This window comes from Calliopsis andreniformis, chromosome 10 (assembly GCF_051401765.1).
Source record: "Calliopsis andreniformis isolate RMS-2024a chromosome 10, iyCalAndr_principal, whole genome shotgun sequence".
Classification (NCBI taxonomy): Eukaryota; Metazoa; Arthropoda; class Insecta; order Hymenoptera; family Andrenidae; genus Calliopsis; species Calliopsis andreniformis.
In genome coordinates, this window is record NC_135071.1 from 12,707,675 (window position 1) to 12,735,078 (window position 27,404).

A 27,404-nucleotide genomic window follows, 5' to 3' on the forward strand; every position below is an offset into this window, starting at 1 on the left:
CAGATGGGCCCGAACTTGTACATGATAATGGGCTGGCGCGCCATGGTGTTGATAATACATGTTCCTCCGGACCTCTGATGGAACATCCTCCAAGAGATCCGGAAGAACGTGTTCTAGGAACGCCTTATACGCGACCTCATCAAGCCTATCAGGCAAGAGATAAGGCCCGATGATTTTATTACCACAAATCCTGGCCCATACTTTAATGGACCAGCAGACCTGCGTGTCGCATACGCGAATCGCAAGTGGATTCACGTTGCCCCACACGTGGCTACTGTGGGCATTGAAGCACCCTTCCATGGTGAAGAGTGCTTCGTCAGTTTACAGTATCTGTTTGTGGAACGATGGATCACGACGAATTTCTCCCAACAGGTCCCAACATTTTGGGTGCGACTTCTTAGGGGTGTCACCTCGTTAAAATACTCAAATTCGATTTGTCAGCTGGCATGACCGAGGGAGGGTCTTCATCGGTCAGACTTTTTTCGTCTTCAGACGAAAAAGAGGTGGTAGTCTCTTCTTCAGGTCGAAAAAGTCGCAAGCAAATTCATGGGAGAAAGCAAAGACATATCGGATTAGTGTAGGAGATGGTAACGAGTGTCTCGCAGATGTGGACGTTGATAACTCGTTAACAAAGCTTCAGAGAACATTTTTGCAAAGGAAAAGGTTGTTTAGAATCACCCCAAGAATCTTCCTTTAATGGCTCCGCCTTGTGTGGGACACTCTGTATAGCAATAGCTTATACATCTTGCCCCTGTGTGACGTCATGTAGATGATTTTATCTTTGCCTAAAGGAAGCTGTTTGAAGCTGAGACTATACGTATACATGGTCTAAGATTTTATCACGCAACATGTTAATGACACAATTGCCACCTTTTTCTCCTCTTCCAGCTGCTCCATTTATACTGTTTACTGCTTCGTCCCTCGAAGTAAAGGATGTCCATGGCGCGACGAAGATAGAGTACACCACACTTTAACACATTGACTGCTACATTGACTATTTCGAAGAACCCAGATAACTACGAGTTATCTCGCAGTGAGCAGTTAATGTGTTAATCCTCGAGTCATTTTTGTCTAAACACCTAACCCTTAAAAAAGTGTGTATTCTTGAAAAACTTGGAAAAAGGTGTGAACCAGTTATTTCCAATGTTACACGATTAGTATATCACTCTTTCATAAGGAAAGTTTCATAAGGCAAGAAATTGCAAGTTATTTTTTGAAGCTCTGAGTACGCAAACGAGGCATTTTACGAAGCTTTGAGTTATTGTAATATTTCAATGTAGGATGAAAAACTTCCTACTATATAATGTAAAAGCATGTAATATATACATATATATATATTGCATGTAAAAGCATGTAAAAATACTTTTTTACTTTTACATGTAGATATGTACAAGTAGATACTAAAAAAGTGGGACAATTTTTATCCCATTATATCCCAAAGAATCAAGGACCTACAAGTTCGAACAATTATTAGCATATGATAGAAATACTTGCGAGACATAAGCGTATCCCTTGCCAACAAGATCGTTTACCTCTTACGACTACGAGCGAAAATGGTCAGAATGGCACAAGCAGAATACCCCAAGAACAGAGATTATGATACAAATTTCGAGTATCCATAAATATCGTATCCAATATTCACACGTCCTATTGGCTCATGGAGAAACCATTGGATCATATTCAAGACTGTGCGAATATAATTTTATTGTCAGAGCAAGTTGGAAACCAGCCAATAATGAGATTCTTCATCCCAAGCATGCAGTAAAAAAATCAAGAAATCGAAAATAAGAAATTCCAAGTGAATTCTTCTAGTAAATAGCACAGTTAAACTTCTGGGTTGCCTTTTTGCCTCCACGCAGTAGGTCCAGCGTTACTTCCAGCAGAAATAACAATGGAATGAAGAGCGAAATCCACTGCCTTTGATATAAAGGAACCCATTGACCTAAATTCAACACATCTCTCTGAATAAAGAAAACGAGGTTTTTAATTACAGTAAGCTCGAAATCTACAGCTCCAGAATCTTGCTTCAAAAATTCTTTCGGAATATTCAAGATTCAGAATCAGACTTACGAGCTAAGGTCAATGAACCTCAAGGAAATCTGTATAAAAAAGGGAAACGAGTGTCATGGCATCTATGTATATTCACCAAACACCTAAAGGGTGTACTATAATCAAGTAGGATCATTCTGAACTCTGCTTATTTTGGAAACAGAAATTAGGAAATATGGAATAAATATAGCTTCTAGGATCGATCACGATACATTCATCGATTTTTGGTACCCACCATATGAACTGAGTTTACTCTTACTAACAGTGAGCTCAAAATCTAACTCAATGAGGCTTTCTACAGAGTACCCAAACAAATTGTACTTTGTACAAGTGAAGTTCAACAACCTTCAGAAGATATTTAATTATCACGGAAATGTAATAAATGGACACAGAGTTTGACAAAAATATATCAACGTATACGAAGTCCTTTTGGTTGCCCCCAATGCATCGAGAGACAGAAGATTTCGCATGGATCTGTCACAGTTGTCTAAAGTAAACGCTTGTTCCTAAGGATGCTACAATTGTTACCCACACTCGAGCAGTCACCACAACTAAGCGTCCAAGCAAAAATTAAATCTTAAATCTTTTACCACAATCATTGGGATGAGCACGAAAGTTCACTTCACAGTCATGGCTGTAGGCGATTTTGCTCTGGATTAATTTAATATGGGATGAACAATACCAAATCTACTTCAAAGAGACTCAACATCAAAAAGCTTGGATCACTCGAAAGAAGTCACATAGTCCTCGCGGAATATCTGAAACACTAGAAGTACATATGAAAATTGGGATTTACTCTTGCCATTCGCTATTTACTCGTACAGTATTTCATTGTATGAAGTCACAACTTTCATACAATATTGGGTAGTTTTCAGTAATTAGCCTGGTGCCACTTTACGCCAATGTCTCACGATAAGTACTTCTTATTCTGCTGGTCTATGTTTAAAGTGTACGTAGTACAATGATTAGAAAACTTTTGGAAAATAACACAAAGAAATTTAGAGTCTATTAAGTTACGGCTGAAATTTTCTAAACGAAAATGTAATCCCATTAACTTGGCGTCAAATGACCTCGTTTATGTGCATTAAAGAGCCATGTATAGAAAAATTTGATCTCCATTATGAAAGATCGTATACCATTCACAGTATTACTGATTATAAGAACAAAATATTAGTGAGCAACCAAGGACAGAAATGATCAAAATACTTCAATAACTTAAATTACATTTATATTAAGGGCCTAGGGTAGTTACGTGACTTTTCGAGATTGGCAGATAATTTTTATGACTTTGTCAGCAATGTCACCTCCCTGTCATATCTGATCCTAGGCCCTTAAGAAGAGACTTTCCAACTGCAATTAAAGCCATGTCCCAATAAAACTGAACTCAGCAAATGTATACGAGGGACGCAGTGGTCATTCAGTCTCCTCTCTTCTCTATTATTTCCTTATTATTTTATTCAGATTTAAGTATGTCTAAAGATCTACAATAGTATCTGTATACCTTCTTATCTCTGATTGATACCAAATCATGACAGATCTGCCTCCATATTTTACAGTCGGGTTCGTAATACATATTTTTAGCTTTCAATGTAATGTTGCTGTCCTATACTTTCTTAGCATATTAATGCCCTACATTTTTCATAATTTCATTTTAATCAGAGCCATTTTACTAACGTTCTCTGTATTTCTGCTTTTAAATGAAGCAATGTTAATATAGTTAACGCAAGTTTAACAAAGTTTTTGAATATTTAAATGTTTGTGAAATGTTTAATGTTTAACGCATTTTTAAGTATTTTTGTATTACTTCTATTGAAACGAATTTAGTCTTCGTGGTGGTTTGGAATTTGTAGTCGTTATGAAACTTTTTAATTAAAATTTTATTATTTAATATTTAGAATAACTATGATTGAAGTGCAACTAGACCGCCGATGGATTATGTGCCACTAATATTGGTTTGGGGATGCCAAGATTGAAGTTCACCAGAGCGATCTACATTCTGTGAAGCCTCGGGGATGACTCACATTCAGAAGCACATCTCTCGATGATATTTACCTACAAGTTCTTGGACGAGATAATTATCTGGATTGGATAAGATTTTATTCAATGAACCAGTTATTTTGTGATCAGTTGATATTTCCGATAGAGAAATGATTGTAGCAGCAATTTGTCATATGAATATTGTTAATAACTCTGTAATAATAATCTTATTGCAATAATAGATACATTGTAACTATAAACAATTTTTTGCACTACCTTTATACGTACATATATTGTATTAAAGGTATATTAAATATATTTAATAGTTAAGTTTATAATTTTTTGTTAAATAAGTGTTTAATAGAGTTTTCAGTAATACAATTCAGATTCATTTAAAATGCTATTTAATTCTTCAGATAGAAAATCTAATTCTGTAGTGAATTCAGATTTTTTTGTAAACTTCTTCGAAATTTTTATTTGTCCTAATTAATCCTGCGAATATTTGACACAAGTAGTAATGGTACATCAAAACTAGAAACTTCAATAAGTATCCCAGAATTTTCTCAAATTTTCTCAAAGCTTAGAACAGTAAAAAAAATAGTAATATAGTATGATATAGTATATTATAGTGTAGTATAGTGTGGAGTGTACCTATTGTACTATCCCAAGCTATAATAAGAATACATAAAACATAGACAGAGATTTCAGAGGCAACTGTAAATTGTAAACAATGAAAAACTTATGGACATTATTTAAATAAATAAGCTACACCATGTTTCACTATTTTACCATCATTTATATTACATTTCTATCTTCTCTACAATTACTTGCTATTTTTCATCATTCATTTCTTTCGTATACGTTACATCAATCTTTTCATCCCCTTCTCCAGACTTTGTCGCTGATGTTGCTGTTAGTTTCTGCATTTCTTGTCCATTTTCTTTATTCATCTTCCCATATTTATTCCACCACTGTTCTTTCGAAGTCCCAAGGAGTAAATATATTACACAGCCCGCGAGTGAATTGACAGCAGCTATGATGAATACTATCCGCCATTGTCCCACAGTTTGCTGCGAACGAGAAGAATATCATTGCATCTATATCATGCGTTTATAAGTTCAGGAGATACGAATTTTTTAAGAAAAGTTAGTCCTCCACTTCGAGTAACTATAAACTCCATAATTTTCCAAATTTTAAAAAACCCTTCTAGATACATTTAATATCCAAAGAACAATATCTGAGATGTCACTCCAAATAGTGTCCAATTTCGCATGGAATGACCTTATTGCGAAACAGGAAGAAACTTTTGATATGTAGGCCTGCATAATTATTATAATTAAAATACTTACATTATTATTTGTCAGGCCCCCAGCAACAGCAGGCGAAAGAAATCCACACCACGTTGCTATCATTCCAGAAAATCCCAGAAGGACGCTAGCATAATTCGGGCTGAGGTCAAGGAAGATCGCGAAGGTGGAGGAGGTGATCGCGGCGCTGACAATAAGGCCCGACATGAGGAGGACTACTGCAAGAATCGGCTCGCACCCGCTAAATCCCAGAAAGAAGAGTATGATACCCTGTAGACCTGTGGCGACAAACGTGGCCGATTTCCTAACGTTTGTCACGCTCATTTTCTTGGTACGTATCAGCCAGTCGCACATGACCGAAAAGTAATAGGAGAATAACACTCTCAGCACGTGTGGAAATCCGGAAAGGAAACCAGTCTGTGAACATTCAAAGTTGCGGGTACAGTTTCCACTCGTAATAAATTCACGACTCGGCAGGAGTCACGAGGTGTATTTTTCTGAAGTTAATTTATGCGTTAGCAGTTCATGCTTGGCTTATAAAAGGTGAAAAATGGCGACAGGAATTTCACAAAAAATAGTGTATTACAAAATATTGTGTTAAAGTGTAATCACACTTTACTTAATCAAGTAAGCGGTGATTCTGCAAGAAAGGGACCATTTCATAGGGATGCCGATCTTAAATCGATTTTTATATTGATCTCTTGTTAGCTAATTTCAGTGTGAATCGATTTGATCAACATAGAATCGGATCGATTTTTTTTTCAAAAAACATAATTTCCTCTTTTTACCTCAAAAAACTTTTCTAATAGTTTTTGTAGCAATAGTATCTCTATACATCCTGTACTAGCTATTCCAATTATTTTGACCTCATGTATTTACTTTTTGCTTCAAAAAATGTTGAAATAATCTTAAGATACTAATAAATAATTCCATTAACTTTCAAAACGACATGCTGTATAGTTTTTAAAGGAAAATATTCGTAAAAGTTTTATTTTCGGGCCACCACAATAGGATGGTCCTTTAATAAAATTCAGTCTTACGGTATTAATGTTCCATCCATGGATGAAATTGAAGTAAATAGGCCCTTCAGCCATAAGCGTGAAAAATCCCCAGGCCGCGCTCCAATGTGCGGCAGTCGTGAACCAGACTGGACCAGATAATAATATGTGTCTCCAAGGTATTTCTGTTACTTCTTCGTCGACCGATTCGGCAATGTTCTCCAAGATATATTTCTTTTCCTCGTTGGATATTCGAGGATGTTGCTGAGGGGAGTCGTGTACAAAATATATCCAGAAGCAGAACCTACGAATCGTTTCTTTTTGTGTCAGATTTCGTGACAGAAACCAATGCTTTGGTAGATGTACTTAGAGATTAAAATCATTACCAAATTACACCAAGTAGTGATGTCATATGGAAAGCTACGGCCCAGCCGAATGTGCTGCTAATAGCCGCGCAAAATGGAAACGTTATGGCTGCACCTATAGAACTACCTGAAAGTGAAATACTGACAGATTTGTTCCAGTAGCAATCACATGTTAATTTATACTGTTAAAGGGTAAAAAAAAATTGCCTTATTATATTTGAAGAGTAACTTCTTGTATTTTGAAAGTAAATTGTTGTACACCTTACCCAAGTATGAGATGACAAATCTACTCCTCTCGTTTGGAGGAATCCACTTAGCTGTCATATTGTGCATCGAAGGCCATATTACACCCTGAACAAACAGTACTAATATTAGCAGATGCCGGGACAAAATATCTTCCAGTGACGTCATAGAGTAGAAGAGTAGGGATACTGCATAGTATTTGACTGTTCACAGTATTTTACTCTTCTACTGTATGACGTCCATACATGTATAAGACTATATGGAACATTGGGATACTTCCAATGAGAGGCCAGTGAAGCCACTGTCTTTCTTTATTAATTCTTTTATTAAACTTTTATTTAATTTATTATTTGAACTTCTCTTTTATTAATTGTAACTAACTCACTGAGATCAGACCTTGAAGAACTCGCAGGAAGATGAGAGCGTTCAGATGATAGTATGTTGCAAACGGAATAAGAAAACCGAGAATTGCTGTTAGGAAATTTCCTAAGCCATAAACGAGCTTCGTCCCGTAGCGTCTTGCTAGAAGTCCTCCAGGAAGTTGGGATAACCAGTGTAACCAAAAATAAGCACCTAATACCATACCCTGCTGGTTCTCGTTCCAAGAAAATCGATCTTCATACTGAAATTACAGTAGCAATCGATTAATATATTCACATTAAAGAAGAATCTCTTCTGTTCTTGGTAAAATATGGATTTCGTTTACATTTTTTAATAATGAAACTACCCAAGATGGAACGAAACAAGGATTCATAACTTTTAAGATGGATAGTACTTGCCAAATGGAACAGAAAAGTCCTAATGAATATGGCTCGAGAAAGAAATATTTACAAAGTTATAAACAGCTTCGATAAAATTGTTTATAAGTAGACTGTGGATGTTTATGTAAATTCCTATTTTCATGTACAAAATTAGAGAAATAGAACCTAATTGAAGACTTGTTTCACTTTTCAAATATTACAAAATGTATTTATCTTTCGATAATTTTTCCATTTTTCCATACCATATAGATTTTGTCTTTTTTTGTACATCGAAATTGCTTATAAATACATAAAGATCTGCAATCTATTCATAAGCTCTTTCACGATAAGAAAAAATCGCAGATAGTAGCATTGCTGTTAATGAAGCTACGGATAATAATTTACGTGACAAGAAATGTACATACTGTAACATTGTTTAGAATGGGTGCGACAGTAGTTGATAAATCAAGAGTGCTGTTGCTGTCATGCGTCTTATTATACGATGCACTCTCTACAGTGCATTCAGAATATGCAACCGCTTTTGGACGAGGTATTACCATCGCTATTATCGTTAGATTCATGTTGAACCTTAGCATATAGTTGATGGCGAAGCCGCAGAAAACGAGATACCAAAGCACATCGCGGCATGATAGCCATTCTTTTTCTGTAAAGTAAAATTGAAATATGTTCCTACACTGATTTGAATTATATTTATTACACTGATAAAATTAATGATGTAGTCGCCTTAGGATTTCAATTTCAAATATTCACACTTTTAAGTATTTAAATCTTCAAATTTACAATTTCGTAAAGAAGGTAATGAAAACCTTCGATTCTTAATATTTTTTAAACTATTGACCATGTACGTATCTCTAAAAGGGCTTGTGAATTTGTATAAGCTGAAAAAGACTCGTTCAAGTATGGAGTTTTGGTAACTTTGCAGTTTTTTTAATTAGGTTCTAAGACCTCTAAGGTACGAGACTCTATTACTGTGCTTTACACAGGTTTTATATGGAAATTATTACTGTGCTTCACATAGGTTTTCCATGGAAATTATTGCTGTTCTTCAGATAGCTTTTATATGGAAAGCACAGTAATGGGTTTAGGCACAATCATAGAGTCTCCTACCCTAATCAATATGAAGATTCTATCAATAACTCCCGAAACTGTAACATTGTATCCTTAATCCTTTAAGCTTTGTTCAAATTAGTTAAGGTATTTGAATTCAAGTGGCGTGAATGAAGTGATTTGAGCTATTTGAGCAAGCTTCTATTTCGTTTATGCTTCTTTTAGATTAATCAAGTTACTTAAATTCAAGTGGCTTGAATTCAAGTAATCTGACTAATTTGAGCGAGGTTTATGACTTTAGAGGAAAGAAAGACATTGGAAATATTTGCGACTTTTTTTCAGGACAATTTCTGCAAGATCAATATGGCGGTTTGATGACAGTTTCAGTCTTGTTTCAATAAATAAATATAAGCGAATCTGCCAAAAAACTAACACGTCGAATCGACAGTACCAATCGAAACAAGAAAATGTTCCCTCTATATCTTTCTTTCCCCTAAACTTATGACACTTTGACTTCAAGCTATTTTGAATTCAAATAACGTGGCTAGTGTGAACACAACCTTGACATTCAGCTACACGAATACAAGTAACTCGAATTCAAGTAACTTAACTAATCTGAACGAGGCTTTATTGCTGAGGGGTGAATCGATCACTCGACATTTCGACACAAAGTTCACATTGTTTAACTCCGTTCTCCAGGATACCGAGTACCACTCGCCAGCGCAGAAATTCTACTCACTCTTGCTCATTCTGTTGATATCTCTCACACGTTGACACCGACAAGCTCAATTGCGGTACTACGTCCAATAATGAATACAGCGTTTCATTTGCGTCTTCAATCCCTCTGCACATGTGTCAAATGTTATCAGTGTATCTCGAGGATCGTCGATAAATCAAAGCTGGCGAATTCTCGCACCTGCTCCTCCCGATATTATCAATTATCAAGATTCTCGTTGAGTGTCGCGCAACGATCTCGTCATTTCTACATCCATGAAAACATTTCTCGTCGCTTTGGTACTGGCTACCAACTTCACGTTGACATTTCGTCGTTGACAGGTCTCGTTTCGTCGCGTGTACCAACGATCGTGTCACGCCAATTAGCTCGAGGAACACTGCATGCCTGTTCTTTATGCATTATCGCGCGAACCCTGAAGAGTCTGTCGCGAATCTCCGCCCGCCAGCAGAAACATAGCCACGATAACGTGGATTATGCGTTCTCCACGCTCTTTCGGGAATTTATTTATTTTAGCTTCCTTGTCGCGCCTGATACAAGCATATTGTGTTTGGTGATTAGCTACACGCCGTTGTTTGATCGACTCTCGGTGCGTATAAATCGGTCATTTTTTAACAGGGGATAGAGTTATCTCTCGGAGACGTGGCTGAGTGTTCGTTTCTTTTCAATTTATAGAAATCGATGGGCTCTCTCGATTGCTGTGCGTGCTCTGCTTGGAGAAAGTGTGAAAACGATGCGTCAGGATAGAACTTCGGGGTTTATGGGGAATTTTCGAAATTTTTTATTTATGTGTCTCAATTTTTTAGGCTTTTATTGTACTGGACTCTACACTACGGATTTTTGTGCAATATTGTATTTGCATAAACGCAGCTAAATCAGATTTGCTTCACCTTTCGAAGACTGTTACTTGCAGTCTATTTTTCATATTTTCTGTGTCTTTGAAAAGTATATGGAATCTGTAACTTTTTATAGATTTCAAATTTTGATGAATGCATTAAAATCCACAGTCTACTGACTTCGAGTTTACTGGATAATAGATAAATGAATTTATTCTTCTTCTCGAAATAAATAAAAATCTTATTTGCAATATTAGTTCCTGATGCATTTACTTTGTGCAAAATGATTTATCTTCCGCGAACATATCCTTGCGATTTTTCTGTGTGTGAGTCAGAGGTAATAGAGATATTAAAGTTCTTACCTGTTAAGGAATTCGTGTACCTTAATTGCATAATGAATAGTATTTGCTCGTAATTGTTTCCATTTAAAATGTTGGAAGAAACGAAGACATAAGTGGTCAGCAAATTTAAATTCCTGATAGTAATAAGAGCTGTGTCGAGACTAGCATATCATGAGAACAAAATCACAATCGTAATTTTATTCTGTTAAAATTTCCATATCTTAGCAATGTTACACCATTTCTTTTTCTTATTACTATTTTATTATTAATTCATTTTTGAGATACATATTATTATATATTTAAAATATTACCTGAAATATAATTAAATCTTCGATTTATCAAACTGTCAAATACTTGAAATTTTTCCAAAAGATAATCTATAAGAAACACGTTTAGTTCTTAATTAAAAAATAATTAATAATTTTGAACACGAGTATCTGACAGTGTTTTTAAAAGCAATTAAATGTTGCATTTAAAAGCAATTAAAAATGAATTAAAGTTGCTAATCGCAAGAAAAACTGCGCATAAAGAAATACTCTATTTCCTTGTTTTGTGCGTATATGTGTCATATTTTCAAGATGAATGAATTTATCTTATTCAGTGGAGGTCAGTCTTAGTTCAATTAAAATCGAAGAAAAAATATCAAAAGAGGAACGATTTACATAGTAAATAAATTATGTTGAAAAATGGAGAAAGGATAAGGAATTCTGACCTAAAAAACTGAGAATCAAAGAAATGTTTTGCAGAAGACTTCAGTGATTGGAAATCGTAACAATAGCAAGGGGAATAGCATTTGATCGATGAGTGAGAGAAAAGTTCATAGTGGGAAGTCGATTTTATCGTTCGAATTGACCGTGAACGCTCCAAATGCGTTTTGCACTGATTGTGTTATACATTATACATACGAGTATGTAACGTGAGAGTTCTTTTTATTATTACTAACTTATTGGGTAAAAAATATATGTATATCCATATATTTCAATTTTTTAATACATTTTCTTTACAAGACCATCCTACAAACCTTTCCTAAAGAAAAGAATATGCCTATTTTTGTGTGTGAAATTGAACTTCTTTGATATTCTTCAGTACTCATATTTTTAATTTGTTCATTAATCGTGTTTCCTGAAATAAAACTTTAGTCACTTACACTTCATATTTTTGTGTAAGTTTATACTTTTATGCATAAATATATCGTTCTAGTAGCATTGAAAAATACATTAGATGACTTAAAAAATTTATTAAATTTTTAAGTGTGTTTACGAAGTAATAAAAAGTAACTAGATTTACTTTTGAATGAATAAAATTAACGCCTATGTATACTACATATTTCTACCCTTCAATGTATCTGTAAAATTACAAAATTCTCTGATTATTAGTTTAGTATATACATGGACATGTTAATTTTAAGTCATTATTATTGTAAAATAAAGGCAGATCGGACACTATGTCATAGAACATTTTGTGCTCAAATTTGTATCTCCTGCCACCTTTTAAAATATCGAAGGCTATGTTTATTACACCCTGTATACTGCTATCAATGAGATACAAACTATTAATAAGTTAAAGGAAATAAGAGAAGAGGGGCGCCAATTGAAGTATCGTTAATTAATTTCCTTTGTTTGCATTGTTCGCTTCACGATGTCGTGATTGTTAAGTAAAATCGAAACAAAACGGAAGCCAAATGCTCGATCGGCTCTTATCGGAAAGTAAACGACGATAAGGGTTAATGTATGCATTTGGAACGCATTAAATGTTTCGTAATCGTCTGGCACGATGTGAATATTTCTTTATCTCTAATTATAGAAAATATAGGTATTTATTATATACCATATTATGAACATGATAATGTCATTATCTAATCACCTTCGAGGGTATCAAATTTATATAGGTATCTTCCTATATGTATTACGAACTGTATAACAATCTCATTCACTTCATGATTATGCAAACACGAAAATATTCTTTTGTTGGAGAAGCAAAAAAATGATAAGAGTGATAAGAGACTTGATTACCCTATAGCTAGCTATAAATTCTAAACATCAACGCGAGTTACAAATGTAAATAGTAATAATTATTCCTGTTTACGTGTCTTGATAAGACAAATTCAATGACTTGTTAATTTTATGATAATCAGGGACTCTTGGAAACGTGAAAACGTTGGGAGATCAGGAGGAGTCGTGATAAAATTAGAAGAAAACAATTTCGTCAAAACATATTTTTCGATGAATGGAATATACCATACATTCCTAACGTTCTAATTTATAGTGATGCCATTAGTTCTAACTTATCATAGCCATTACTTATAAGATAGTAAAACAGCCTATGAATCAACAAAAAGTAATACACCTATATGTGTATGTAAATCTACTTTGCATAGAAAATAAAATTAAAGTTAGAAAGAAATAGAAATAAATTCAGGAAATTAAAGAAGGTTCGAATCTGACCATATATTACTATAATTATAATTATATTGAACATTTTCATGCATTTATGAAAAGTTCAAGTCTGCAAAAAAAAGAACATGCACAGCGTACACAAAATTTCAAAATTAAAATACACATTGTACTATTTGGAATCTTTTATCTCGTTTCCATTATTCTAGTACTATTTACGAAAATCTGAAGTTGCATAAATAACCGCAGTCTAATTATAATTAATCTTCACTGTAATTGAATTTATTGACAATTTTAATCGCCTTTTTCTACGTTACATAATACTCGTCGTCGATCAGCGAACTGTCCATAGCCATTTCACGGGACAAAAAAGAGTTGTATATGTACTAGCTGTAATTTTCTTGTGTCGCAACCTACATGGCGCGACCACATTTTTGCTAATGATTCTACTTTCAACTCTCTAAGAATTGGTCATGCATTCCCATTAGAACACACTTGTGTATTTCATAAAGAGACATCTGTGCTCGGCGAGGGAGAAGTTCGATCATAAATTTGATCATAAATTCTAAATATTAAAAATGCTTGCGATAAAATATCGATAAATGTAGTTCACATTTGAGTTACTGTGCCTTTCGATCTTTCTCTGTTCCTGCCGCGTTCGACCTTATCGGTCAGTTGATGAAATTACAGTGAGTCTTGGGTAATCAGGGGCCGATTTGAATAAGCGCCACTGCGAACCTAAGCTATCGTGCGATGCAGTTGCATGTGTATTTCTGGTTCTGAAGCACGTGGATCCGCTCGCAGCATACATATAAGTATACAAAGCGGTATCGCTATGCCACTGACTCTAGACTCGTCGCGATTTCATCAGACACTGGTCCACGCTGCCGCGAAACCCAAAAAGGAAAAATGGAGATTTAAGTATCCGCTTTTGGTATGCCATAATTTCCCTCCAAACCAAACGTACAATTAAATATTTATAAAAATACATTTTAATATGCCACTTTTCGTTTCACTATTTGTCTTGAAAAGGTCGACGTTTTTTATAAAGTGAATAAATAATTACCTGAGATAGCTGTAGAAAGTGGTATTAAAAATCAATATTCTAATTATTGATACCTATGCAGAGTCCTATTTAATTATTGAGATTCTTGGTAATAGACAAATAGAATACAAAATTGTGAAAATAAAAAAGGGTGAAATATATCTGTAAATCTAAATAATCTAAAACTACGACTAGTATATATCTAAAACGACGTAAGTCACTTATTTTTGTTTCCAAGGTATTGGCATTTACAGATTTCAACTTCGATACTGTCTTATGGACTTGTGCTATCTTGATCCCTTATTTTTAGGGGTAACTGTTCTTTTAATACCCTTTTTCTTTCTGAAAGTATAAATATATATTTTAGATGTCAATGGAGGCCTTAACTTGAATTTTTTGGAAATGTGACATAGGTCGTTTTGCCTTACAACCGCAGATATCTGCAGTGACAATATTCATGGAATGTCTAGTGGTACTTGAAAATGGATTAACAAATCCATGAAAGTTTTAAAGAAATGTAGATTTATAAAATGGTAGGGTACTATGCAAATCGAGGTAAGAATCTCGAAATTACTGCTACGTTCTATGCGTCTAATCAAAATGTTTAAACTAGTTACCTAAGTTCGAGTAAAGTTTTCCTGGACAATAGCTCGATCACGTGTATATGCAAATGATGTTTGATTAACGATAGCTGTACAGTCCTGTTCTGTAACCTTTCACTATCTCTCAAACAAAATCATGACGGTTCGGGCATACTTTGCACGTATCAGTTTCGATATTGGTCGACCTGAGACAGTTAAAGCAAGTTGAATATGAATGATTAAACTAATTAGAATTACTAATGAGGAAGAAAATCTTTCCTGAATGTCTAATTGTGTGATGACTGTGGGTAGACAGATATCTGAATGAAGTGGCATTCACATTACACCACAAATTGTTGTGAAATGAAGACCCCTGTATTGTCTGTATTATCAGACAAACTGTATTGTCTGACAATCTTAGTTATGTGTTCTGAATCTTCTGAACCAACCGAAACAATTAGAGTCCCAATAATAAAAATAAAAATAGAATCCCATATAGTTTTAAACAGCAAAACCCTATGTTAAAAGCTTCTACTGCTATAGAAGGAATAAAATTGTTACAAAAAATGTAATAAGTTTCTTTTTATTTTTTATTCTTACTCTATCATTGTACATATTATAAAGAAATGTTTATATGTATACATAAATGTATAAATAAAAAGTGAACTGTTACATGAATGCATTTAATAACAGTAAAAGGTTGGATGTGACTTCAAATAAATAATGATAAAATTATTATTATATTGTATTGATTAAATCTTCAAAAAAATGACATCAATGGATCAGTCCATGCATAATCAAATACTTTTTAGAGTAACATCTCCAATCTTATCCAATGTCATGTTCAAACATATGTCAAAGAGGTTTTCAGTATTTTTAAAATTATGGATTTTGCAGCAATGCATTTTAAATAACTTCCCAAAGAAAAGTTTTTTACTCAACTCTCCTGTTAAAGTTACGAGACCTATCTCTTAGATCTCAAGCAAGAACTATCTCTTGGATCTCAAGCAAGACCTATCTCTCAGATCTCAAGCAAGACCTATGGTCAAACGATTGGAAAGTGTGCCTCGCGATCGCAAACTGGCACCAAGGAAATTTGAGGAAGAATTTTTCGTCGTTTTATCTGATTTTCTCGCCCCGCCGAGGGCAACGGGCGATCGCTCCTTCGAAGAAATGTTTCTCGAGTTTACGTAAGCCAGTGATCTTCGGAGGGGAAGTTGGCCATCGACGTCGTTGCAACATGCAGCTTGCTTTTGGGTGGACAGTCTTAATTCAGCCTCTGACCGAGTCGGTTCAGGATTACTCGTCTAGTGCATCGCGCTCAGTGACGTTTACCGATATCCTCGCGCTGTTATTGCACGCTTCGCTGTTTCCTGTCCAAAGCGTTTCCCGTGCGGAAACAAGTCGAGAGTATTAACGTATCGTACTTAACTAGACGCCCGATAAGCTTCCTTTTGTATTCGTTTATTTATATTACCACTTTATCGACGTTTTTCTCGAGCACGCTTTCGGAAGAACGAGTTCGACAAGCTAAACCTGCGTGATGTACGTAGAATTACACTATTTGATCTTTAATTATTTGCATACTTTCACTCAGATTTCTGATTATATTTAATTGACTTTATTTATAGAATTTTGAAATACACAAGTCCAGCTTGTGATGTTAGAAAATACCTCATTATGATAAATTGGTAGGAAATTTAGAAAATCTTGAGTGATTTACGTAGAATTATACACATGATCTTTAATTATTTGCATACTTTTATTCATATTTCTAATTATAGCTAATTCACTTTATTTTTAGAATTTTGAAATACACAAGACAAGATTGTATTTTGCTCTCGAGTGATTTATATAGAATTATATCATTTGACCATTAATTATCTATTATTGTATTATGACTTGCTTGTCATACTTTTAATTATGGCTAATTAATCGTATTTTTTAAACTTTGAATGATATTCGAAAATACACAAGACAAATTGATGATATTAGAAAATATCTCATTATAATAAATTGATAGGAAATTTTAAAAATCAAATGAAGGATCTTTGGGATTTTTCGCAAGGGATTAAAGCTTAAATAATTCTTGCTTTTTAGTGAGATAACTTTTTTGGGACTATTTTTATAGCTATATGTTACTCTTAATTTTTTTAAACAAGGCAGGGTAATATTTGGAAACAAAGATGGTCTGTGCTGTGAAGAATCCAGGTTGCAGAGGAAGGGTGAATTTGGGGAGAGAACATGGACATCTTGATAACTTACGGATGTCTTCAAGACATCCATTTTTTGTCTGACGTAATGTAGATGTCTTTAAGACGTCGTTTGTACATTTTTAGGATTTTATTGGATGTCTGTGCTATATGCATTCTTGTTACAAACTCGTCACTATCACCCTCATATCTTCAAGCTATTTTCTTACTTTTCTCCATTCTCAACTTCGACGATAGTTATTCCTCACTTGATATTTGAAATTAATGAAAAAATAAATGAATTAATAAACTATAGAATGAATTTGAAAAGAATTATTCACAATTTTTGATAGACGAACCATTAAAATAGTTCACCATCTTTGATTACGATAGATATTCCAAGGGATTTCTTGGATAGACAACATGCCGAGTAGCAAAACCAGAATTGCCATAATCGGTGGTGGTGTGGCTGGATTGGTGGTAGCGCGTCACACAGCTGCCAGACTGGACACCTATAGTCTTACATTGTTCGAGCAAACCAATCAAATTGGTGGAACATGGGTGTACACCGACGAAATCGACGTCGACAGGCATGGACTACCGATCCACAGTAGCATGTACAAGAATCTGAAGTAAGTGTCAAGTTCTGCTCATTTATAATATTCATGTTTTCCTTTGTTTTCTCAATTACAAACAGCAAAGACAGACATATAACTGCAACGAGATCGAGCGTCGAAATATCTCCAGTGTGCATTGGGCCTTACTTACATAACAATTATCTAATGCTAAAGCATTCCAATCCCCACGAATTAATCTTATGTAATTGCTAATCTGAGGTCAAGATACTTGCATTTCTTTTCGCCGATCGCACTTGAACCAGTATTAACAATGAGTAATGTTCTGGCGAATATCATCTCATCCTTGAGAAAATAACTTGGTTCAGCACATAGTATTCTATTTTGTCAATTTTTATTTTACTTATCTCTTAAAACTGTTTGTATTGATTTTAGTTTAGATTTCAGTTGTGTATCAGCTTGTGTAATATTATATATTATCGTATCGGTTTTACATATGACCAGTTTATCAACTGGCGGAAATTTACAAGGCTTCCGTGAGTGCATTCGTATAATTGGGATTGTTAGAGGCTTCTTGAATGACTGTAGATCGTTATTCATGTGTAGAAGGTGATCGACCAAGGTGGTGACGTTACGTCACATTGCAGATTGCAATTAGTTGCATTAGGCTTCGCTCGTTAGTGGATCAATTGGATGTTATATTTGGTGACTGATGAATTATATTAGCGAAGCGTTAAGTGTCCCTGGCATAATCAATAATATTGTCAATATCGAGAAGTATTGACAGTGTTATATGCGTCCCAGTAACTGATTGTGAATATGCTATTTTATGGTACTACTTTTTGTTTTTATTTTAATTAGGTACATTAGAATTGAAGCTTAAAATTAAGTAATATTGATGTTAGTGATCAAGTATCGAGACATGATCGACTACTGGGACATTTATCTTACTGATTAAAAATGGAACTATTTTATGGCTTCATTGTTGCATTCACTATAACATTTTGAGATAAAAAGAATTTTAAAAAATGTTTTTAACGTTTATTTGACAAACATTAGTACCTTTTCCTTGTAAAAGGATATTTTAAGGAAAAAGATAATGTAAAAAAAGAACTGTGCGATGGCCGGGAATCGAACCCGGATCAACTGCTTGGAAGGCAACTATGCTGACCATTACACCACCATCGCACTTGTGAAATTTAGTTACCTAATATAGATTGACAAGGCTCTAATCATTTAATGTACAGAAACGTTAAAGTGAAAATATTAATTTCTTTTACATCTTTGTGACAATATAATAAAATTACAAAAAAATATTAATAATATTTATGTTTAAGCAATTTAAAATACGAACATAAAGCAACCACTAAACAAGTTATTTTTTTGTAAGATAATTATGCAGCTAATTATGAAAGTAATAAAACGATAAGTGAAAAATTGAAAAACGTTGAGTATATTACTTATTTTGTAATGTTAATCAATATAACACTTAATAAGTCATATATTCTATTTTTTTTCAATTTTTTACTTACTTTGTTAGACCACTTTCATAATTATCGACAAAATTAAGTCCACATAGTTTACAAGTCAATTTAATAATCGTAGTTTCTCAAGAGCTCGACATTTCAGGATTTGAGCGATTTCATAACGTGATTTCGACGTTAGTAAACACCTTTCACAATTGCAATTATTTGAATTCTTGATATGCCGACGCAAACACATGGCAATCAATTTCGTCGTTTCACGTCATTTAGTCTGTAATGACGATGATTGTGTTCTAGTCGGTCTAAGCTTGCCGCGATAAACTGCTGACACGCGATACACTTCTTGACATAGTCACAAGACAATTTCTTTAACAATTCCGTGGGATAAAAGAACTCGACGATTCTTCACCAATAAATCAATCGATAAGTAGCATTAGCAGGATGACGAATAGGAAGTTGATGGACCTCGGTGTATCGTGTTTTGAGAGATAGCTTGATGTTTTCTAACCACTTTGTGAACACGCGTGAAGAATGGAAAGGCTTGTACCATGTTAAAGGAAAAAGGTTGAAATATACAAATTTTTGCTTGGATAATCTGTCCAATTTAATTTTTCACGAGTGCTTTTCATTTTCTGTATCAACTTCTTACTAATTTGTATCTTAATTCAAATCTAATCAGCGGAACTGCTGTTTAACACCTTTATCATCAAGCCAGATGAATTCTAAGCTAATTACTTAATGATATACGTTCCACAAATTGTCAAATGCATTAAGGTCACCAGATAGATTTGCATACGCTAAACGCGATTTGGAATTTTCATTGTTATATCGCAAAATTTAAATTCTAATCTAGGGTAATATACAACAAAGTCTCAAGTAAATGACTAAATAATAGGATTGTAATTTACTTGTCATTTTGCAGAACGAATCTCCCACGGGAGATTATGCAAATACCCGATTTCCCGATAAAACACGACGACGGCCCATCGTTCGTTCATCATAGTGTTATTCGAGACTACCTGTGCGACTATGCAAAGCATTTCAATTTGTATCCTCATATAAAGGTAAGGAAAATCCCTGTTGTTTTCTGATTTAGAGAAGAATGATCTTATTCTACCTCCTCTAAAAAACAAACGTGACCCATAATGCACCGAAGATTGTCAGATTGCCTAGTTTCAGGTCTCTTCCACTGAATCTTTTGAAAATTGACAATTGTCTTTCTATTTTTCAATTTTCTTTTTAATTAAAAAACGAATTAGATTTTCTTCTATATTTTTCAACTGGAATCTCATCTTAATTGGTATGGTGAGGTCACATCATTCATGCTACCTCATCTTTAATATTTGTTGCGTTTAATGTCTGAGAATTATTTATAGATATTAATAAACTGACAAGATAGGAATTTTCTGACACCATACCAGTTAAGAGTCTAGCCTTATTAGTATTTGGTCTCAACTTGACACACCAAGACAAAATGCAAATATAGACAGTGCACGTTGTAATAAGTGCAGAAATGCAGTGTGTTTTGAAAATTGCGAAAAATATTTTTTAAATATTCATTTTTTCATTTTTATAAAAAAGATTACATACTTAATTATTCACGTTTTTGTTATACCTATTAAATTGTTAACATTGTGTCAATCTGAAACCAAGGGACAAATTAATTCGGGAATATGAGGGATAGATGAAAGTTTAGTCTTCGATTTTCAGTTGAACACCCTAGTGAAACACGTGGAACCAGAAACTCTGCGAAACGGACAGACGATCTGGATGGTAACGTACCAAGACTTGGAAAACAAAGTAGAAACCACTAAAACTTTCGACGCCGTGGTCGTGTGTAATGGCCATTACACGGTGGGCCATATTCCATACATTCCAGGTATTGAATGTTTCCCTGGGGGATGTATACACAGTCATCAATATAGGATACCTGATGTATACGCTAGGAAGAAAGTGTGCATCCTCGGTGCATCTTGGTCTGGCATCGATATCGCCATAGAAATCGCGCACTACGCGGACAAGGTATTAGAAATTAACTTATGATTATGTCCCATCGAAGAGCCAGTTCCTGATCACTTAAGAGTAAGAAACATGGTTTTCCTCGCGAATTCATAAAAGAATTAATCAAGTATAACAAATTTTTTGTTACTACTATGAATCTATGTTTCATCTTCAATTTAATTCATAATATGTATTTTTCATAATTTAGTTCTTAAAGTGAAACATATGAAAGGAGTAATAGCTATTATAAATTATGTCTTAGTACAAGCTAATTAATTTTACCTAGAGATATCAAAATAGGTAATAATTATTTGCTAATTTTTTGGAACAAATTTTCATTAAAATAAGTTTTATATATGTAATTAACCTCTTCACCTATTTCAACGAGACTGACTCGTGCACTTTTTACATCTTGGTTGGCGATTAAGAGGTAACGCGTGATGAGGATTTGTCGAACGTAACCGATCACGTGCCATCGTGTGAGGGATCTATGTTCGTTTAATAAGTGCTCTATGGTTGGCAGTTTGGGATAGTCACTCGTTTCAGATCAGCAACGAAGGTGATAAAATTACAAAAGAAGATTGTAGGTGAAGGACTTAAATACTAAATTGATCAGCAACTGGGTCCTTGAGGGTATCTAAATTTAAAATTCATCCAGAAAATAGACAAACTCATTTCTGTACTATCAATTTAGTTTTTCAATAAAAAACCATATTTGATGTTTGCTGATATAGGTGTATTTAAGCCACAATCTACCAGAACCTGTCGACTCAAAACTGTCGAAAAACGTGGAACAGAGGGCTGGAATTCAATCAATTCAAGGGAATATTTTTACCTTCCGCGACGGTTCCAAGGCTGAAGTAGACAACTTCATATATTGCACCGGTAAAAAGACTTGATCTTCTACGTACATATAAGTGATGAGGTATTCCAAATTAATTATGCACGAGTAAATGACTATTGTCAGGGCCCTGTCGAATCACTGTCAGGCCTGAATTAAATAATAAAACTGTCACACTTTATTATAATCATATATTATATTATCAAGCGTATTGATTCTTCTATTAAACAAAGATAAATATTTTGTCCTGTAAGATATAATAGATGACTTATATTCCTTGTGTTTATTTTCTTTTCACAAGTTAGCTAGTAAAGCAAAGTAAAGTAGGTAATAAAATGAATTACGAACTAGTAAAGTAAACAATAATTTATTTTGCATATCGGTAGGACCCTGACTCCATTAATAAAGTATCTGCTAATATGGCGATCTCGCTGAAACATTTTACTTTCAGGCTACAAATTCACGTACCCCTTTATGTCGCCTAAAGTCGAGATGCGTACAGACGACAATCACGTTGAGCCGATTTACAAGCATTTGATACACATGGATTATCCGAATTTATTTGTAATGGGACTGCCAGGGCTCGTAATTCCGTTTCCGATGTTCCATCTGCAGGCTCAGTATATTCTAGGTATTCTTGAGGGCCACGTAAAGCTGCCTTCTTCAGAGCAAATGCGCAAGGAATACGAGGCAGAAAAGAAGGCTCTCCTCGACCAAGGCATTCCGGTACGTATTTAATTTAATCGTCTTTACGGTTGGTCACAGAAGAATAGCTGGAAACCTTTACAAAAAGATCTCAAACCTGTGTACTAAGCAGTTCTAAAGTAGTCGATGTAGGTAAGAAAGATTAACTTAGCGTGTACATATGAGGTCTCAGCTGCCTGCAGAAAACTTAGACGAAAGATACTTTGCCGAAATATATTTGGTCGATGACGTCTCGTTTAATGGACATTTTGTCTAATAGATATTTTAAGACCTAAACCTAGACCTAAATCTAGATGTAGACGTAGACTTAGACCTAGACTTAGACCCAGACCCAGACCTAGACCTGGACCTAGACCTAGACCTGGACCTAGACCTAGACCTGGACCTAGACCTAGACTTAGTCCTAGTTTTAGATCTAAACGCATTTTAGAAATTACTTCCTTCACAAAATATCCCTTACAGGGCAAATTATGCATACTTAAAAGAGAATTTTCTCATTTTCCTAGCTAAGGCATATCGGCAGATTAAAGGAAAGGCAGTGGGAATACTACGATGAAATTGCTGCAGCCGCGAATATTCCAAGTCTCCCACCTGTGATCAGGAAAATCTACGACTATACCAACGAAATGCGCGAACTGGACTTCACTACTTACAAGAATCTTCAATATCGCATAATCGATGATGAAAACTTTATAGTAGGTTATTGTAAACCTTGTTAGGGCTAACACGAAGACTGAGTGAAGATACATTATTTCGAAGCGAATCTTTGAAATCGGATTCGTTCAAAACTCGCAATTGTTGCGCGTTCATTGACCCACTGAACGAAGGAAGGTCGCGATCTTATTTGCCTTCCGTTCAGATCACGAAGAATCTTAATTTCATCGACATGAATTGTATCAGCCTTTTTATACGATGGAAATAGTATATTAGTATTTTCTGTACTACCAAATGGGAAGCAGGGAGTGAGATTCGACAATGCTTCTGCGATTCGTGATGCTTTTATCACCTGTCTAGATAATTGTTCATTTAAGAATGGGATATAAAGAACGCGTCAATTGCACTGTGACTTCAGTTACAGCGATTTAAGTAAACGACGATGTGAGACTTACTAAAATGAAAGCGTTTGAGATGAAGACTTGTACTGACATGACTAACAAATTATGAATATTATAATTGTGAATTGAAATATAAATGCTTTTTTTTAATGCATGTAGTCTTTTATTTAATGAAGTGTTCGTCTTCTTCTACCTTGTGGGTAAAATTATAACCTATTTGATAGATGGAATCAAAGTCCTATCGATCTGCCTTCATAAAAATCTTATAGTCCAAAACCTAAACTAGTAAGTCAAAGAGATCTGACCAACAGTCTAGCTGTAGTTCAGAATAATCCAGGAAGTTCCTCCAGAGGATCACCAGACTTCGAAGCAAGTGACCAGAAAAACAGGAATCAATTACTGAATTGCGAGATTAATCGAACGATGAATATTTTCAAAAAATTAATATTTCCAATGGGAAATAATTACAGGTAAAATAATTGTTTTCACATATATTGTTAATAATAATTGTAAGGAGTGACTGATGCAAGTCATTAACACTTGCTGAGATGATTATTTTATGAAAAATATCATTTTTTCGCAAAATATTGTTCGTTAGATTACTCTCGAAATTCTAATCAACCGAAGAACTTCTCTGATTTGTTTCTCATCTTCCTTGAGAGTGTATAAATTTCCCTGCAGAAGCACGAGTGTCTCACTTGCCGCGGGTCTTTCGGAGGGTGAAGACCTCTCTGGGGACCCTGGGACCTAGACCTCCTTGGGCCTTAGACCACTCTGGGCCTTGGCCCACCCTTGACGCCTGGACATGCCTGACCAGTGGGCAGTTGGCCGATTGACCAGTGGTCATCCTGGACCACTGATAAGTTTTAGCTCAAATTTTGAATTTATTTCTACTGTTGCCCCTCTTTTCTGTTTCCCCTTTTTTTATGTACCCTGCCACCTATCGGGCTAAATGTTGTGCTTTGTCTCTATATTACCATTAAATTTTGGATTTAATGGAATACAGTGATGAAATGTCCAAAATTTAATGGAATTAAATCCAAAATTTAATGGAATCCAGTTACTAGTTCGTCTCTTCTTTTTACAATCACTGATACTCTTCTGTTATTTCTCCTTTACATGAGACATGCTGCTGCATGTCTCTCTATTCTCTTGCTGATTTCATCACTGGTAACAATTATCATCACGTGAAGATCATTCATCGAACGAAGATATCGTATCCTCCGAGGGATTTCATTTCCATTTCAGGATATAGGTAATGGCACGCTGACTTTTTTAGAGCCCCAGAAGCGTTGCTTGTCCAGTCTATTCTGTAGTTTTGTCTCTAATTTGGTTTTGTGAGGTACCTTTGCTTTTCTTATATATCAGCCACCGAAATAGTAGGATTTATATTATCGACTGTCGGCTGCAATATGCGCTAGTGTCGATTTCCTTCAACTTTACTTACTGATGGTTTGGCAGTTTTGTGTTTCAAGGCTTACTCTGAAGGTATGAGTGAAATCGATTTTGTGTCTTTGATTTAAGGTTCAAATTTTGGAATTCAAAGTCATTGTAAAAGGATAACTTTAATGAGATTGAACATTGATTACATTTATTTCTCTGTGAAGTTTTACTCGCAGCAACCCCCACTGTGAATACCTAAATATAAAATGGGATTCTATTGGAATTTAATTTTTAGGAGAATTAAATGGAAGACTTCTATACTAGAAAATTTGAGAAATGGGAATTTAGTTTCACATACGGTAAGTAACCGAGCACACTCATCAGAGGCCTCCACAGTGGCGCCAGCTTTCGCTTTCACGCAACCCTTTCACGCACTATCAATTCAATACATTAATAAACAAAAATGCAAATTGAAATTCATCTCGATTACAAAAACCTATATACTTTCTTTCTCCAAAAAGTTAACTCAAATAACTATTTCAAACTAAGTTATGTAATAACATTTATATTGTTCAAAGTAATTCTGCAAATTTACATTCCTGTCAAAAAAGCGAATTAATAAATTGATTTCTTAATTATCGCTAATGAAAGCGACGAAAGACCCTGTTGTATTTTTGGCGTAGTAATTTCCAGACTCCCAACATAATGAATGGAACTGTCGAAAGCTTTGGTAAACATTTCATGGAACTGCAGAGCTGTTTCACGTAAAATAAATATTTCTTTCCGCACTTCGCGATCGGCTATTCAGATTTATTTTCAACAACCGATCGATCGATCTTCACCGAGCACGCATGCATTGGTCTCCGAATAGTTGAATGTTGGTGGGACTAATTGGAAACGGATATGGATAAACGATTGTGTGACAATCGATAATTTCGGTTTGGTTCATTGACGCCACTGGCGCATGAATAACAATTTACAAATAATATATTACGAACAGCGCGATTGGTTCAGTGACCAGGGAAACATCCCTTCAAAATGAAATTTTCCTCTACATATTTACAAAAATTTCTGTTAATATCTTCATTTAAAAAATAGCTAAAATAATAAAACCAGCAGAACTTTAATTATAATAATAATACAAACTAATAAACTGTTGCGTTGATTCAGGTCTAATTTAGAGTGTTACAATTTTATTCGCTACTACTAGACTGTAAAAAGGGTTAAGGCAAAAATGTTGTAAAAGCTACGAAAGGAGATAATATAAACAAAAGTTTAAAATCGCTGATTTTCACTGCAGATAAAAGATGTATCGTTTATCAATTACCATCGACAATTTTTATTTACGACAATAACGCGATTTCGTAGAAAGAGCTGCAATGATGTGTTGTGATTCTCCATTGTTTGATCGTTTATCTCGGGAATCCGAGAATCTATAATCGTCTTCCGATAATATCTACGAAACACTTTATGGAAGAGTACTTATTCGCAAAGTAGACTTACTGCATCCGTGCATAGATGTTTTAAGTACTGATTTAACTATAGTGCATAGGATATTTCAAATTAGTTAATTTGAAATTAGCTATAGATTAACAGAATTAATTTGATTGAAGTGTCTAGGATATCTCAAATTAGTCAAAATTAGTCCTTATTTAATTTCGCAGAATGTTTACTTTCCTGATTGTTATAATATATGTCAGAGAGAGGAAATATTGCTGTTGATCGAATTTTAATTTCTCTATATTTTGAGGCAGTATAAATTCAAACATACTAAAAAACTGATGACTAAATTCTATTGTATGTATGGATGTTTATGTATATGCGCGTAGGCGTTTATTTTACTTTATATCTTTGGACTGAATTACCGAAATTTCATAGAATTTAGTACAGTGATTTCTGTACATGGGGCATTGTCACTATTAATTATTGAAAAATTTGGTCAAGGGGAAGTGAAGCTACAGAAAATTTTATTCTCTCTAGTTTTTATCACATCATGAAAAAAATATTATTGATAACAAAGATTCATCTCAAATACCCCTTCTCCACCCATAAAACTAAAAATCATTACACGAAACTTCGTCAAATTTCCATAACTCAGTCCAGAGATATGAACTGAGATATGGACAAAATAAATACGTATACACTCACATCCATATACATATACATACGGAATTTATTCATCTGCTCTTTTACTGTTTAGAATTCAGAGAACCTCAAGGGAGTAATATATTATTATATTATTGTATTATAATATTATCATATTATTATATCATTATTATATTATTTTTCACTGTTATTATATTATACTGATCATAGTTGAGAAAGTAAAACTGTCGAGTTCTGAAAAGTTACAATTTCGATGTCGAGAAAATATCGCAATTTTGTTAATAAATATTTGTTGGAAAACTTTTTTCCATGTTAAAATCTACTGGTTCCTCTGAAAACCACGCCAATTTTCGTTTCACGCATTTTCATTTCCGGCGGAATATAAA

The 27,404-nt window shown here is 34.4% G+C and overlaps 2 protein-coding genes and 1 non-coding gene across 3 annotated transcripts; 1 reads left to right on the forward strand and 2 right to left on the reverse strand.

The window, feature by feature from the left end:
- Positions 1 to 4,807: 4,807 nt before the first annotated feature.
- On the reverse strand, positions 4,808 to 9,520 carry LOC143185268 (sialin-like). Its single transcript, XM_076388154.1, has 8 exons — positions 9,487 to 9,520; positions 8,105 to 8,343; positions 7,325 to 7,561; positions 6,963 to 7,047; positions 6,718 to 6,823; positions 6,374 to 6,635; positions 5,376 to 5,750; positions 4,808 to 5,096 (listed from the first exon to the last, which is right to left on the reverse strand). Exons 1-8 carry the CDS (start codon positions 9,494 to 9,496, stop codon positions 4,857 to 4,859), a joined length of 1,554 nt encoding a protein of 517 aa, XP_076244269.1. The 5' UTR covers positions 9,497 to 9,520; the 3' UTR covers positions 4,808 to 4,856.
- A 7,771-nt stretch (positions 9,521 to 17,291) lies between these two features.
- LOC143184733 (uncharacterized) lies at positions 17,292 to 23,193 on the forward strand. The gene is made up of 6 exons (XM_076387184.1): positions 17,292 to 17,500; positions 19,850 to 19,991; positions 20,638 to 20,949; positions 21,663 to 21,813; positions 22,221 to 22,495; positions 22,981 to 23,193. The coding sequence occupies exons 1-6, from the start codon at positions 17,292 to 17,294 to the stop codon at positions 23,191 to 23,193; spliced, it is 1,302 nt and encodes a 433-aa protein (XP_076243299.1).
- Trnag-ucc (transfer RNA glycine (anticodon UCC)) lies at positions 18,560 to 18,631 on the reverse strand. The gene has a single exon. It is a non-coding gene; the product is annotated as a tRNA-Gly (tRNA).
- Positions 23,194 to 27,404: the final 4,211 nt, after the last annotated feature.

Coding starts and splice junctions, on each gene's coding strand:
- LOC143185268 (XM_076388154.1), bottom strand. Junction 6,824..6,962: donor ATTTGTCATCTCATACTTGG/GTAAGGTGTACA, acceptor TTTCACTTTCAG/GTAGTTCTATAGGTGCAGCC. Junction 5,097..5,375: donor GGGGCCTGACAAATAATAAT/GTAAGTATTTTA, acceptor TCTCGTTCGCAG/CAAACTGTGGGACAATGGCG.
- LOC143184733 (XM_076387184.1), top strand. CDS start 17,292: ATGCCGAGTAGCAAAACCAGAATTGCCATAATCGGTGGTGGTGTGGCT. Junction 17,501..19,849: donor AGCATGTACAAGAATCTGAA/GTAAGTGTCAAG, acceptor GTCATTTTGCAG/AACGAATCTCCCACGGGAGA. Junction 19,992..20,637: donor ATTTGTATCCTCATATAAAG/GTAAGGAAAATC, acceptor TTCGATTTTCAG/TTGAACACCCTAGTGAAACA.